We start from the raw sequence: 15,353 nt of genomic DNA on the forward strand, positions 1-15,353 counted from the left end.
GAACTCCCTCAGGGTTTTAAAAAGTGAAATGTGAAAGTTGTTCAGTCGTGTCCGACTTTTTGCTACCCCATGCACTCTACAGTCCATGGAATTCTCCAGGCCAGAATACTGGAGTGGGTAGCCTTTCCCTTCTCCAAGGGATCGAGCCCAGGTCTCCCGCATTGCAGGCAGATTCTTTACCAGTTGAGCCACAAGGGAAGCCCGTGTTTTAAAAAGGTGGCTTTCATGTGTCAAAAAACAAGTAGGCAGAGAAGGAAGGACATTATTCTGGGAAACACAGGTACCTGTAAAGTTAGCTACACACATAGACTGCCAGAGGTGACTGACGAGACCAAGTGACTTGGAGGACACGGGCCACACCTGGCCAAGGTAATCAAGCCACCAGAGTCGGTACCAACCAGGGTTCTCAGCTCCGTAATCAACAGAAATTGACAAGAGGCCAGACAAGAAATTCAGGCAAGGCTTTACTGAGGATCCTGCGGTAGCAGGCAGAGTGAGATCAAGTGACCCTTGCTCACTCCTGGGGGTGGGGGGAGGGTTAGGAGGGTGGGGGTTGCTGAGCTGCTTCCTTACCTGTGGAGAGGGTGGGGTGTGACCCGGGGTCAGCCTGGAGGGGGGGCTTAGGCGCTTTGCCCACCCTTTTGGCTGTGTTGTGTGCAGGGGGCATGCCTGGAACCCTGCTTTTGCTCCCAATACCCTGATTTTGCTCCTCAGGAGTGGCAGTTGGGTTTTTGGTCTTTTTGTATCATGTTGTCCATAATTTGCTCCAACTGCAGCATGCATGCAGTTATATTTAGTCCCTTATAGTCTCTTTGGGGCTTCCCTGGTAGCTCAGCTGGTAAACAATCTGCCTACAAGGCAGGAGACCCAGCTCCGGATCCCTGAGTCAGGAAGATCCCCTGGAGGAGGAAACAGCAATCCACTTCAGTATTCTTGCCCGGAGAATTCCTTGTATTCTATTGTTCCAGAAGCTATTTGTCTCCACGCAAACACTGCAGCAAAGGGTCCCAGGTCCCAGGTCTGAAGTGGGACAGGGGTCTGGAAAGGCAGCTGAGGCGACTGGAATGGAACTTAGAACACACTCGCACAGCCTATTGTACAGCACAGGGAACTCTGCTCAGTGCTCTGTGGGGACCTAGACAGGAAGGAGATCTGAAACAGTGAGCGCACATATACGTACAGCTGATACACGCTGCTGCACAGCAGAGACTAACAACGTCTGAAGCATCTACACGCCAGTAAAAAGGCTAAAACAAAAATAGATTAAGATGACGGATCACAGTGTATGGTACAGAGCAGGTGTTCAAAAAATGGTTGCTGACACTAGATGTCTAAACCGTGGAGAGCCAGTTTCCCTCTTGGCCCACTTTCACAGAGCAGAGCTGACTGTGCTGCAATTGTCCAGTTACTTGCCGGTTTGAGAGTGAATTCAGTGAGGGCACAACCTCACCTGGCTTGCTCACGCATTGTAGCATTCTAGCGCCTGGCACATAGTAGGCGCTCCATACATATTTTTAAACAAACGACGAAAAAATGAATAATGAGTGAATAAATTACACCTTTGCCCGCCGTCTTTTAAGTCCCCTTGGTTCATTCATCAGCTCTTCTGATTTGCCTGGGACTGCCCCCTGGAGGAGGAAATGGCACCCACTCCAGTGTTCTTGCCTGGAGAATCCCATGGACAGAGGAGCCTGGGGGGCTACAGTCCACAGGGTCGCAAAGAGTCAGACACGACTGAGTGACTTAGCAGGAACGAGGAGTTTCTCGGAACCCAGGAGTGCTGAAACCTGTAAAGTCTCAGGCAAACTGCATTGTGTCTCACAGAAATGACTCTGAGACTGAGTGATATGATTGGTAAATTTTACGGAAAAAAGAACCGCAGTGCTGGAGAAGATTCTTGAGAGTCCCTTGGGCTGCAAGATCCCACCAGTCCATCCTAAAGGAAATCAGTCCTGAATATTCATTGGAAGGACTGATGCTGAAGCTGAAATTCCAATACTTTGGCCACCTGATGCGAAGAACTGACTCATTTGAAAAGACCCTGATGCTGGGAAAGATTGAAAGCAGGAGAAGAAGGGGACAACAGAGGATGAGATGGTTGGATGGCATCACCGACTCGATGGACATGAATTTGAGTAAATTTCAGTTGGTGATGGACAGGGAGGCCTGGCGTGCTGCAGTCCGTGGGGTCGCAAAGAGTTGGACACGACTGAGTGACCGAACTGAAGTGAACAGAAAAAAGGGGTAAAAACCGGGACAGGACTTGGATCGGACGGCCCCGCCCCTCGCGCACTTGGCCCCGCCCCTCGCGCACTTAGCCCCGCCCCCTCCTTCGGCCCACCCTCAAACCCCGCCCCCTTCCTCTGGGAAGGTCACCTTCCACCCTGGGAAGCCGAGTGGGCCTGCCCCGGCCCCTGCACTGCGCACGCTCACGTTGGTTCCCCCGCCTTCCCTCCGCCCCCTTGGGGACCGGAAGCCCCGCCCACTCGGCGGCGCCTGCGCCGCTAGCGGGGCCTCTAGGGGCCCTGGCGTGGCGCCGCGGTGCTCGGCGGGACGCCGGCGAAGCGCGACCTCGGGCTCGAGGGGTGGGGCTCGATGTCAGGCGCCAAGATGGCGGCAGTGGTCGCGCTCTCCTTGAGGCGCCGGTTCCCGGCCGCCGCCCTCGGCGGGGCCCGCCTGCAGGTGAGCCGCGGCGCGGGGCGCGGGGCGAGGGCTGGCGTGAAGGTCGCGGAGACGGCCTGCACGTGACGGGGCGGCGGGGCGGGTCCCGGAGAGGAGTGCGACCCGCTCCCGCCGCCCGGGGTCCTGAGGCCGGATCGTTACTGCTCCTCTCTGCCACCTGCGAGGTGGTCAGGGCGGAGGGGGACTTTTAGACACGGGGAGAAAAGGGAAGGGAGGGCGCTTGGACCGCCCAAGGTCACATGGCGAGCGGGTGACGACTGACTGGTGGAAGCGGAGCGCGAGTACTAGCGTTTGGACGCCAGGTCCCTGTTCCGCCCGCAAACTGTCACGCCTGGGACGGACAGACCCGCCGGGGCGTGAAGGGCAGGGCCTGGGAGGCGCCCCTGCAGGCGCACGGCTGGGAAGTCGGGCCAGACGGAAAGCACAGGAGAAGGGACTTAGCCCCCACAACACCGTGGTCTCCCCAGTGTCGTAGAACCGACCTCACAGTTTGGACCCGGATCGGATCCGGAGGTTGGCGCCGCTCTTATTTATATCGTTCAGGGCGCGTTGATAGTTTTTCTCCACGTCCCTTATATTGTCAGGAAAATGGGAACATGGAGAAGGGGAAGGGAAACTGCCATTGCAGTCTGTGTATATCAAAGACTAGGGTTTTACAAATCCCTTTCAAATCTTTTTCCTCTGGGAAAAGAAATCCCGTGATGTGGGTGAGCAGGAATTCTAACCTCATTTTAGAGATTTGAAAACTGCTGCTGCTGCTAAGTCGCTTCAGTCGTGTCCGACCCTGTGCGACCGCGTAGACAGCAGCCCACCAGGCTCCTCTGTCCCTGGGATTCTCCAGGCAGGAACTCTGGAGTGGGTTGCCATTTTCTTCTCCCTTTGAAAACTGAGCCCCACCCCCCACGAAAAGGTTTTTTTTTCACTTGCTCAAAATATCACAGCCAAGAACCAGTTGATCTAGGACCTAAACTCACTGTTTTGAACATAATGTGTGAAAAACTCCATGTGATAGGTGTACAAAATATATTCGTCTCTCTTCTTGCAGTCATGTGAAAATACATCTGGTATTAAGTAATTGCTGTGGTTTTACGGCACAGTGCCTATGGCCCGTCTTCTAATGCTGATTCTTTCAAATATGCTGTCCGTGAACCTGGACAAGTCACTTTACAGTCATTCTGAAAAGCAGGGATGGGAGTGAAGCCTGCCTACCAGAGCCTCAAGCCGGTGCCCTCTGAGCATTAAATTGGTGATTGACGACCTTGTTTACCAGTTCCTTTTATAGTTGCTGAGCAAGCAATCAAGTTGTGACAGCCCCACCAATGAGAGTGAGTCCTAAAGCTCAGGTCCCTCTTCCAAGAATGAATTATAGAGAGGGCTGGTTTCAGAGGTCAGTGTTGTAATCCCCTGTGAGGCCATCCTAGGGCCCTGAGGGCAGAGAAAACAGAAGATTACACCTCCACGCTCACGTTTTCTAGGAATGTGCATTCATACCCTCAAAAGTGGCCTGAACAGTAATGAGCGTGGTGTATTACCTTGGGGCATATTGAGATTCTAGGAGCCTAGAACATGGTGGATTTCTCTTCTGAGCTGCTTTTCCGCTTTAGTTTGCACCAGCGAACCACAGCTCTGCCTGTATTTACTGCGTTGTCGCTTGTGACGTTGCTTCATTCTCTTGTCTAGACTGTATTCCTTGAGGGCAGTTAGCACCTGCTTTCACTTGTGTGTATCTTTGCTCCCAGCACTGGCAGGGTTAGGATATCTGTCTGCCAATCAGAATAATACAGGAACTGATACGGTTGCCAGTATTGAAAAGCAGAAATTATTTTCTGAACAATTCTAGGAGCTTGGCCCTCCACTGAATCCTCTAAGGTAGATGTTAATACCCCCGCCTTCTTACAAAAGAGGAACTAAAATCAGAAAGGTTATGTAATTTGCCAAAGAACGCTCAGCTCTCAGGCGGTGGAGCTTTGCAGCAGTGCCACGCACACGTTTCAGAAGTAAGCCTGGCCTTCTGTTCTCCCCAGGCTCACGCGGCCTCCCTGCCTTCCTCCTCTCCGTCTCTCACCTTTCTGTCCCACCTGCAAACCTGCCTCTCAGTGCAGTTCAGTCGCTCAGTCGTGTCCCACTCTTTGCGACCCCGTGAACTGCAGCACGCCAGGCCTCCCTGTCCATCACCAACTCCCAGAGTCCGCCCAAACCCACGTGCATCGAGTCGGTGATGCCATCCAGCCGTCTCATCCTCTGTTGGCCCTTCTCCTCCTGCCCTCAGTCTTTCCCAGCATCAGGGTCAAACCTGTCTCCATCTAGCTCCAAACCTGCCCCTTAAGGCAGCTTTCCCAGAGAGCAAACAGGCTGCCTTCGACATAATGGAGGATTCACCCTTCTTATCCTCAGTTCCTTTTCAGTCCAGTTGTTTGATCTCGCTTCTCCCCTTAAATTATAAACTGTGGATCTCATCGAAGATGTCCTACAAAGGTGCGCTCAGCCTTGAACAGTCTTTAGTTTTGTAGATCGAGGTAGAAATGCTTTTGAAGGACCCCTCCCCACCCCCCCACTCTTGGGTTTGGAGTATGAATTGCTAGGTAGGCTACCAAAAAAACCCTCAAATATTTGCCCACCTCTTCACATCTGCCCGTATATTGCGCTTTTCTGCCTGGTGCTGTGGAGAGATTGGCAACACTCCTCTGGCTGCCCTTCACTCATGCTCTTGTCCCATCGCTTATTGAAAGATAGCTTTCCAGAAATTGTCCTCACCCGCCCCGCCCCGCAATCAGGTTTTCGTTCTCTGTCAAAACAGCAGCAGCACACAAACGTGGTACAATTTTCCTCATCTCAGAAAAAGCCAGATCCAGCCACCACCCCAGTTCTCCACTCGTCTTTACAGAAGAATTTCCCGAGAGGTGTCTGAACTCACCACCCACAGTCACCTCTCCACATCTTCTCAGGAGCCTATTCCAGCCACACTTCTCACCCTTAGCACTTCACGGAAGACACCCGGGTCAGGGCCACCTGTGACTTCGGCTTTGTTAACCCCAGTGTCATTTGGTGCTTTGCTCCCTGAAGCGTACTGTCAGCGCCCTCCTCAAAACATGGTTTTGGCCTGCTTGCCGGGCTCCAGGTGTTCCTCCTCATGTGCTGGCAGTCCTTCCTTTCTCTCTCCCTTTGCTGATTTCTTCTCGTTGCCCCGAACTCCAGGGACTCTGTCCTTAGGCCTCGTCTTCATAGACACTCCTTCGGGCTTTAGATGCCTCCTAAATTCATGTCTCTAGCCGAGACATCACCCCAAGTCTTCAGACTCAGATGGCCACTCAACCATATTCTCAGAATTTCCACATGGGTATTTAATAAACTTTGCTGGCATAAAACCAAAATCCTGACACACACACACACCAGCCGTCTCCTCCCACCTCAGTTGATGGTAGCTCCATCCTTCACATTGCTTCAGTTCAGTCGCTCAGTCGTGTCCAACTCTTTGCGACCCCATAGACTGCAGCACGCCAGGCCTCCCTGTCCATCACCAACTCCCGGAGCTTACTCAAACTCATGTCCATCGAGTCAGTGATGCCATCCAGCCATCTCATCCTCTGTCGTCCCCTTCTCCTCCTGCCTTCAATCTTTCCCAGCATCAGGGTCTTTTACAGTGAGTTGCCTCTCCGCATCAGGTGGCCAAAGTACTGGAGTTTAAGCTTCAACATCAGTCCTTCCAATGAACACCCAGGACTGATCTCCATTAGGATGGACTGGTTTGATATCTTTGCTGTCCAAGGGACTCTCAAGAGTCTACTCCAACACCACAGTTCAAAAGCATCATTTCTTCGGTGCTCAGCTTTCTTTATAGTCCAACTCTCATATCCATACATGACTACTGAAAAACCATACCTTTGACTAGACGGACCTTTGTTGGCAAAATAATGTCTCTGCTTTTATTATTAATATGCTGTCTAGGTAGGACTTCCCTGTTGGCTCAGCCATTAAAGCATCTGCCTACAATGCGGGAGACCCGGGTTCAGTCCCTGGGTTGGGAAGATCCCCTGGAGAAGGAAGTGGCAAGCCACTCCAATACTTTTGCCTGGAAAATCCCATGGACGGAGAAACCTGGTGGGCTACAGTCCACGCGATCCCAAAGAGTTGGACACGACTGAGCGACTTCACTTTGACTTTTTCACTTTCAGGTTGGTCATAACTTTTCTTCCAAGGAACAAGCATCTTTTAATTTCATGGCTGCAGTCACCATCTGCAGTGATTTTGGAGCCCCCAAAAATAAAGTCTGTCACTGTTGCCACTGTTTCCCCATCTATTTGCCATGAAGTGATGGGACCGGATGCCATGGTCTTAGTTTTCTGAATGTTGAGTTTTAAGCCAACTTTTTCACTCTCTTACTCTTTTATCAAGAGGCTCTTTAGTTCCTCTTCACTTTCTGCCATAAGGGTGGTGTCATCTGCATATCTGAGGTGATTGATATTTCTCCCGGAAATCTTGATTCCAGCTTGTGCTTCTTCCAGCCCAGCGTTTCTCATGATGTACTCTGCATAGAAGTTAAATAAGCAGGGTGACAATATACAGCCTTGATGTACTCCTTACCCGATTTGGAACCAGTCTGTTGTTCCATGTCCAGTTCTAACTGTTGCTTCTTGACCTGCGTACAGATTTCTTGGGTTTTAAAACCAGGGAGTTACAGCTGACAACCGCAAAGTCCCAGGCTTTTTTTAAATTCCAAGGTTTACTAATGTTTTTGAATTTGTAGAAGTTAATTTTTTTAAGACCTTTTGTCCCTCTCCCCCTACTGCCTGACTCAGGCACAGCAGCTCCTACTTTGGAGCACAGTTTATTGAAAGTTAAACATTCTCCTGCCATCTGTTATTGTTGTTCAGTCGCCCAGTCACTTCTGACTCTTTGAGACCCCGTGGACTGCAGCACAGCAGGCCTCCCATCCCTCACCAGCTCCTGCAGTTTGCCCAGATTCATGGCCAGTGCATTGGTGATGCCATCCAACCATCTCATGCAGTGTTTCCCCCTTCTGCCCTCAGTCTTTGCCAGCATCAGCGTCTGTTCACATCAGGTGACCAAAATATTGGAGCTTCAGTTTCACCATTAGGCCTTACAGTGAGTATTCAGGGTTGATTTCCTTTAAAATTGACTGGTTTGATCTCCTTGCTGTCCAAAGGACTGTCAAGAGTCTTCTCCAGCACCACAGTTCGAAGGTATCGATTCTTCAGCGCTCAGCTTCTTTATGTTCCACCTCTGACAACTGCATGTGACCGCTGGGAAGACTGTAGCCTTCCCTGGATGGGCCTTGTTGGCAAGGTGATGTCTTTGCTTTTAATTACACTGTCTAGGTTTGTAGTAGCTTTCCTGCCAAAAAGTGATCGCCTTCTGGTTCCATGACTGCTTCAGTCACCACACTGATTTTAGAGCCCAAGGAAAAGAAATCTGCCACTGCTTCTACCTTTTCCCCCTTGATTTGCCAAGAGGTGATGGGACCAGATGCCATGATCTTAGTTTTTTAAATGTTGAGTTTTAAGCTGGCTTTTCACTCTCCTTCCTCACCCTCATCAAGTAGTTCTTGAGCTCCTCTTCACTTTCTGCCATTAGAGTGGTGTCATCCGTTTATCTGAGATTATTGATGTTTCTCCTGCCGACCTTGACACCGGCTCATAACTCGTCCTGCCCGGCATTTCTCATGATGTGCTCAGCATATAAGTTAAATAAACAGGGTGACAACAAACAGCCTTTTCATACTGCTTTCTGTGTCCTGAACCAGTCCATTGTTCCATGTCCAGTTCTAATTGTTGCTTCTTGACCTGCATACAGGTTTCTCAGGAGGCAGGTAAGGTGGTCTGGTATTCCCATCTCTTTAACAGTTTTCCACAGTTTGTTATGATTGACACAGTCAAAGGCTTTAACGTAGTCGATTAAACAGAGATAGATGTTTTTCTGGAATTCCCTTGCTTTCTGTATGATCCAGTGAATGTTGGCAAATTGATCTCTGGTTCCTCTGCGTTTTCTTAACCCAGCAGGTACACTCCTGGGCATTTACCCCTGAGAAATGGAGACTTAACGTTCACATAGAAATTTATCCACAACTGTTCATTTCAGCTTTATTCATAATGCCTCAAACGTGGAAACAGTCTTCTAGTGGTTGAATGGCTTAAGTGTGGTGCATCGGACCGGGGAACACTACTGGGCAATAAGAAGAAATTTGTTGAGGCGTCTAACGTGGCTGAGTCTCCAGAGAGTTACGCTGAATGAACCGCCCCCCCCCCACCCCCCCGTCAAGTTATAGAAGAGATGATTACATAATACAACTTTTGTTTAATGACAGGCTTATGGAAATGTAACAGGTCAGTGATTCATTGCCGGGGGGTGAAGGAGGGGGTGGCAGGCCTGCAGGGCCTGACTGGGACTGTAGAGAAGCAGGTCCTGTGATGATGGACGCGATGCTCTGCACTCTCGGCCGACCCTGCGGCCCCGTGGACTACACAGTCCATGGGGTTCTGCAGGCCAGAATACTGGAGTGGGTAGCCGTTCCCTTCTCCAGGGGATCTTTCGAACCCAGGTCTCCCGCATTGCAGACAGATTCTTTACCAGCTGAGCCACAAGGCAAGCCATACCTTGACTATGTCGGGGTTAATATTAATGTACTGTTGTGCTGTAGTTTTGTACATTGGTACCACTGAGGGAAGTCAAGTAAAGGACAGGTGGGAGCTCAGTATTATTTTTATAAATGCGTGGGATTCTACAGTTATTTCCAAATGAAAGGTGTGAACTTAAAGAGCAGCAGTCTATGAGCATACGCAGCAACACGAATGAATCTCAGAAGCATTTTGTGGAGCAGGAGAAGCTAGGCCCACGATGTGTGGTCTCGTGGTATTTGTGTGGAGTCTGTCAGAGGCACATGTGCAGTGATAGAAAGCCAGTCAGTTGCTGGGGCTAGGGAGAGGGCGCTGACTACAGAGAAGCACTAGAGAACTTTCTTAATCAGTCAGTTGCTGGGGCTAGGGAGAGGGCGCTGACTGCAGAGAAGCACTCGAGAGCTTCCTTAATGGAAGTGTTCTGTTGTGACTGTGGTAGTGGTTATACAATTTTATCAAAACTCATCAAACTATACACTTAAAATTGGTGAATTTATTATAATGAATATACCTCATTAAATCTCACCAAAAAGAGTGAAGAAGTGAAGTGAAGTCGCTCAGTCGTGTCCGACTCTTTGCGACCCCATGAACTGTAACCTTCCAGGTTCCTCTGTCCAGGGGATTTTCCAGGCAAGGATACTGGAGTGGGTTGCCATGTCCTTCTCCAGGAGATCTTCCGGACCCAGAGATCGAACCCAGGTCTCCTGCATTGCAGGCTTTACCGTCTGAGCCACCAGGGCAGTCCCCAAAAAGGGTGGGGGTGGGTGTTAAGCAAGCAAAAGCTTGCTGGAGCTAATACCTGCAGCTGGGAATTCTCGGCAGTCTAGTGGTTAGGACGCCCCTTTTCACTGCTGAGGGCAGAGGTTCGGGGCTGCTGAGATCCTGCGCGCTGTCAGGACGACGCGGCCAAAAGTGTCTTCAAGAGTCTGTTCACCTCCTCTTAGTCACCACAAGGTGGCGTTAGCCAAGCATTCCTGACATTTCACAAAATGGAGTCTCTAGTTGGAAAGTGTTCATTTGCAGAAATGACTTTCCTTTTTTTAATGATCTTCACCAGCTTGGTGATTTGATAAAATACAGCTTTCATCTTCACCTTCACTTTCATTTTCTTCATACATTTTCTTCCTGTACTGAGGGTTGATATCTTCAGCTTTATTTAATTTGGGGTGGTTTTTGCCAGCCAGTAATAAACTCCAGGGCATTTCTTGTAATTACTGAGTGAACCTTAAGAGTTTTTGCTTTCTTTAGCAGTTTATGAGAGAATTAGCTGGCCTAGAATGTAGTTTGAATTTTGCCAAGTACTCTTTGGACTGGCGAGAGCCTTCCCCCTCCTCACAGCCACAGGAGAAGCTTGCAGGACTTGTGGTCTCTGCCTTGTTTTGTCTGCCTAAATGCAAAAGGGCTTCAAGGACTAGGGGGTGGCGGCGGCTTAGCATTCGTTGTAGGACAATGCCACAAACAGAGGGGTACTTTTATTTCTTAATGGCTCGATGTAGGTCGTCATGTTCAGCTTTTTAAGGTACATTCAAAATAAACCACATTTTTGCATTATTCTAATGCTCAGTTTTTGCTCTTTTCTTAAATCATTCCTAACCATGGATTGAATTGCTATATGCGGAGGCCTGGACCAGATATGCTGGGAGACGTAAAATATATGTAAAGTATAGGGTTCCATTCTGTTACATGTTCTGTATCAACTTGACTGGGCCCAGATACTTGGTCAAATGTTTTTCTGAGTGTTTCAGTGAGAGTGGTTTTGAATGAGTTTAGCATTTTAATTGATAGATTAACAGAGGAATACAATTATTATATGATATAATTTATATGTGGACTCTTAAAAATACACCAAAATACTGAACAAAAGAAAAAAAGAAGCAGAGTTACAGAGAACAAACATGGTTACGGGGGTCGGGGGGCAGGGGGCCATGGGGGGAGGGGCGGTGCAGGGGGAGGGGGAGGCGCAGTCTGCTGGGCGTAAGATGGGCTAAGGGAGGCAACACGGGGACTATAGCCAAGGTTTTGTAATAACTGTGAATGCAAAGTAAGCCTTAAAATTGTATTCGAATATTTGAGGGGATTCTCTGGTGGCCCAGTGGTTAAGACTTAAGGCTTTCACTGCTGAGGACCTGGATTCAGCCCTTGGTTCGGGAACTAAGATCCAACAAGCTGCACAGTGTGGCCAGAAAATATAATTTTTTTTTTAAATTGTTAAAAAATTTTTAATTATGTTTCAAAAAATAAGATAGACTGAGTAAAGCATATTGCGCTTTCTAACATGGGTGACCTTATCCCATCGATTGAAGATACGAATAGAACAAAAAACTGGCCGTCCTTCAAATAAGAGGAAGTCCCCCTCTCAGGCTGGGATATGGATTTCTTTTTCTTGCCTTTGGACTTGAAGTAACAACTCTTCCTGGGTCTCGAGCGCTGACATTGGAACTGGGGCTGCATCGGTGGCTCTCCAGCTTGCCAGTTGCGGACCTTGGGAGTTGTTATCCCCATAATCACACGAGCCAGTTCCCCATAGTCACGTGAGCCGATTCTGTGTACTAAATCCCTTTTCACACGTGTGTGTATGTAGGTACACACCGTTGGTTCTGTTTCTCTGGAGAGCCCTGACTAATACACATGCCCTTAAGGAGTTAGGATGTAAAGAGAAGAAAGCAGCACAGAGGAGAGGCCTGAGAAGATCCCCGAGTGAGCAGAATAGTGTTTGGAACGTGGGCCCTGGGCCAGACCTGGGTCCAGTCCTGGCTCCACTCACCAGCTCCTGATCATGGGCCCGTCACTTGATCGCTGAGCCTCATTTGTCTCATCTTTAAAAATGAAGGTCCAGTGGAGTCATTAATACAAAGCATTTAATACAGTGCCTGGCAGTAATAAATAGTGGCTTTGAAGATGAGTATAAATTTAAACAGAAAACTTTGTGAGCAAAGCACCCTTTTTGCAAATACGTTTTTGTGGGGCGGCTGCTCTGTTGGAAGGAGGGCGGGAAGCCGGCCCCCCTTACCATTGTCGTCTCCCAGCAGCCCCTGGCGGCGCTCCAGGGCCCCGTGGCTCGAGCGAGACCGACTGTCACAGACTGTAAGTGCCCGGGAGATGTGTTCAGAGCGCAGGTCTCTGCTGTTTGTTAGTGCCCAGATTTCACCTTGTTTTAAGATACAGTGTGCTTTCTCTTGTTTCCTACACTGCTGTACATAGCTGCCCTGCTGTGGATGGGTTGTTTGTGTTCCCCCAGAACTCATAGCAGAGGCCCTAATCCCCAGTGTGATGATACTTGAACTTGGGGCCTTTGAGAGGGAATTAGGGTTAGATGAGGTCATGAGGGCAGGGCCTGTGTGATGGGCTTCTGCCCTTATAGAGAGAAGGAAAGACCTGAGATCTCCTTGCAGCATGTGAAGGTAGAGCAGGATGCAGCTGTCTGTCCTCACTTAGACACCAAACCAGAGCTGCTGACACCTGGATCTTGGACTTCAGCCTCCAGAACCATGAGAAGTAAATGTTTGTTGTGTTAGCCGCCTAGTCTTTTTTTTTTTTTTACAGTGGCTCAGACTAAAATGCGTGATCGACACCAGCGTCTCGCTTCGGCCACCGCAGTCGCTTTCTAGCTGGTTTCCCTAGATGTCATCTGACGAGTCTTCCTTTGTAAGCCAGTGGTGGTCTTCTCAAAAATAAAATGTCATCCACCTGATGAATTTTTGTTAGCTTCTCATTGCTCTTAGGATAAGATCAAAACTTAGAAGTCTTTCTTGCCTCCCTGGAGCCTGCGCCGTCTCATCCCGTCTCAGGTCAGACCCGGCACAGTGGGCGTCTCTCGGTCCTCACAGAGCTCTGTGCTCTCCCACCCAGGCCTCTGCACATGTTCCTTCAGCTTATGATGCCCCTTCTCCTTGCCCTTCACTCCTAGTCATCACGCCTCAGCTTAAGTTCCTTTATGGAGGCCTTCCTGGCCACTTAGACTAGTGTAAATCTCTGCTGCAGGCTCCCTCGCTGTGTTTTATTAGGAGTATTTCGTTTTTCTTCTTGCTCACTGCACGCTGGTTTCTATGAGGGCAAAGGCTGTGTGTGTTTATTCAGCGCCGTTGCACCAGCCCCCAGTGCCGTCGCTGGCCCATCATCGTTGCTAGTGCTGTGTGTTGGGTCTTGAGTGGCTGTGTTTCTCAGGAAGACTGTGTCAGTTATACACGAGTTTGTATCCAGTATTGCAATTTATAGTTCCAACTAAGTAGAATGATTTATCTTGCATTTTTAATGATTCTTTTTTTCCCCTTCTTGTGAACTTTTTAAATTTCAGGCCTGCCGTGGGGCTCAGACAGCTGCAGCCGCAGCACCCCGAATCAAGAAATTTGCCATCTATCGATGGGACCCGGACAAGACTGGAGACAAACCTCACATGCAAACTTATGAGATTGATTTGAATAAGTGAGTATCTCTGTGAAAGCTAGATATTTGATAAATGAAGGTGAGCTCTTGGTCTGATTCAGGGACACATTTTTCCCATTCTTGGAAGGTTTTAAAACTGAGCGTATCCAGTGGCTCTGGAATTTATCATCTGTTTTTAAAACAAGAATGACATAGATACCTGAATCAAAAAGATAGTACCAGGAGAGAGGCTCAAGAGGAAGGGGACATGTGTATACCCATGGTTAACCCATGCAGATGTAGGGCAGAAACCAACACAACATTGTAATTCTCCTTCAATCCAAATTAAATTAAAAAAAAATAATCTGGGGTTTTAGATTAAAAAACAATAATACCAAGAAGAACAGCTTTTATGAAATTCCTTTTCTTCTTCCAAATCAAAGTGTAACAGTTTCTAGAATACTTCCATCTCAAAGCATAACAGTAGAGATGGTTTTATGCATAGATCTGAAATCATTAACACATTAACAGTTTAAAAACCCTCAGTGTTTTTATGTTAACTTATGAATGTGGGCCTGTGTGTTCTACAGTAACGATGAACACCGTAAACTTGTCCAGAATGGTGGTGGGCCAAGATAGGCGTGGAGGTAAAGTATTAACAGTGATCCAGTCCCGTCTGTTAGCTTTCTGCTTCTGTAGTAATAATTGCTACAGACTTAGTGGCTTAAAACAACATATTTATTCTCTTGGAGTTCTGTAGGTTAGCAGTTCAGTAAAGGTCTCATGACTAATCTCAGGGTGTCCGCAGGCTGCATTCCTTCTGGAGACGAGAGCATCTTTTCTGTCCCTTCACGTTGTTGGCGGAAGCCAGCTGAGGGCCAGTCCCAGCGTTCAGAGGCCAGCGCAGCCCTTGGCTCACAGTCCACCTCTCCAGAGCAGCAGCAGCCGAGTCCCTCGAGTTACATCTCTGAACTGCTCTTCCGTCATCTTTAAAGGCGCTCCGCAGAGAGCCGAGAGGAAAGAGTCTAGCGAGCTGGGCTCTAGCTTCCCACTACCGGCTACCTCTGCCTCCCCAGTAACACCAGCCCTGCTCTGTTTTGTCATCTGTTTTATTTATAAATGAGTATTTCCTTTGAACAAAAGCTTCCATGGCACCAAAAAAAATGTTTGAAAACTACCAATATTCTAAATGCTTTTTTTAAATTCTGTCAACCCATAAACTCTTTTAATAGAGTTAATTGATATATGATCTTCTTAGACAAAATTATCAGATGTTTAGCAACTGAAAATTATTAATAAAATCCAAATAAAGGAAAATTGTATAGAGCACACTTTCTGACCGTAATACAATAAAACTAAAAATTCATATTAAGAGCAAAAAACCATAATTACTTGGAAATTAAAAAGCACTCTTTTAAATAACTACTTGATTAAGGAATAATAAAAATGTTACCACTTAAAAAATAAAAACTTTGCAAATTAAAACTGCAGAATGTGATTAAAACTGGAAGAGTTAAATTTATAACATTTTTAATGATAAAAAAAATTTAAAGATCAATTGCATTTACTTCCAGTAATGGCAGAATAGCTTTCATTAGATTGAAAGTGAAATTGAAAGTCGCTCAGTCGTGTCCGACTCTTTGCAACTGCATAGACGTAGCCCGCCAGGCTCCTCTG

The 15,353-nt window shown here is 48.1% G+C and overlaps 1 protein-coding gene across 2 annotated transcripts in view; it reads left to right on the forward strand.

The window, feature by feature from the left end:
- Positions 1-2,527: 2,527 nt before the first annotated feature.
- Positions 2,528-15,353, forward strand: part of SDHB (succinate dehydrogenase complex iron sulfur subunit B) — a 29,089-nt gene continuing 16,263 nt past the window's right edge. The window contains exons 1-2 of one of the 2 annotated variants that reach the window (NM_001040483.2): positions 2,528-2,682; positions 13,609-13,736. In NM_001040483.2, coding sequence (NP_001035573.1) covers positions 2,611-2,682; positions 13,609-13,736 — 200 coding nt within the window. In that variant the 5' untranslated portion in view covers positions 2,528-2,610. Of the gene's footprint in view, positions 2,683-7,851; positions 7,987-13,608; positions 13,737-15,353 lie in introns of those variants that run through there. The other variant, XM_015460049.1, reaches the window with a different exon arrangement.

This window comes from Bos taurus, chromosome 2 (genome assembly GCF_002263795.3).
Source record: "Bos taurus isolate L1 Dominette 01449 registration number 42190680 breed Hereford chromosome 2, ARS-UCD2.0, whole genome shotgun sequence".
Taxonomy (NCBI): domain Eukaryota; kingdom Metazoa; phylum Chordata; class Mammalia; order Artiodactyla; family Bovidae; genus Bos; species Bos taurus.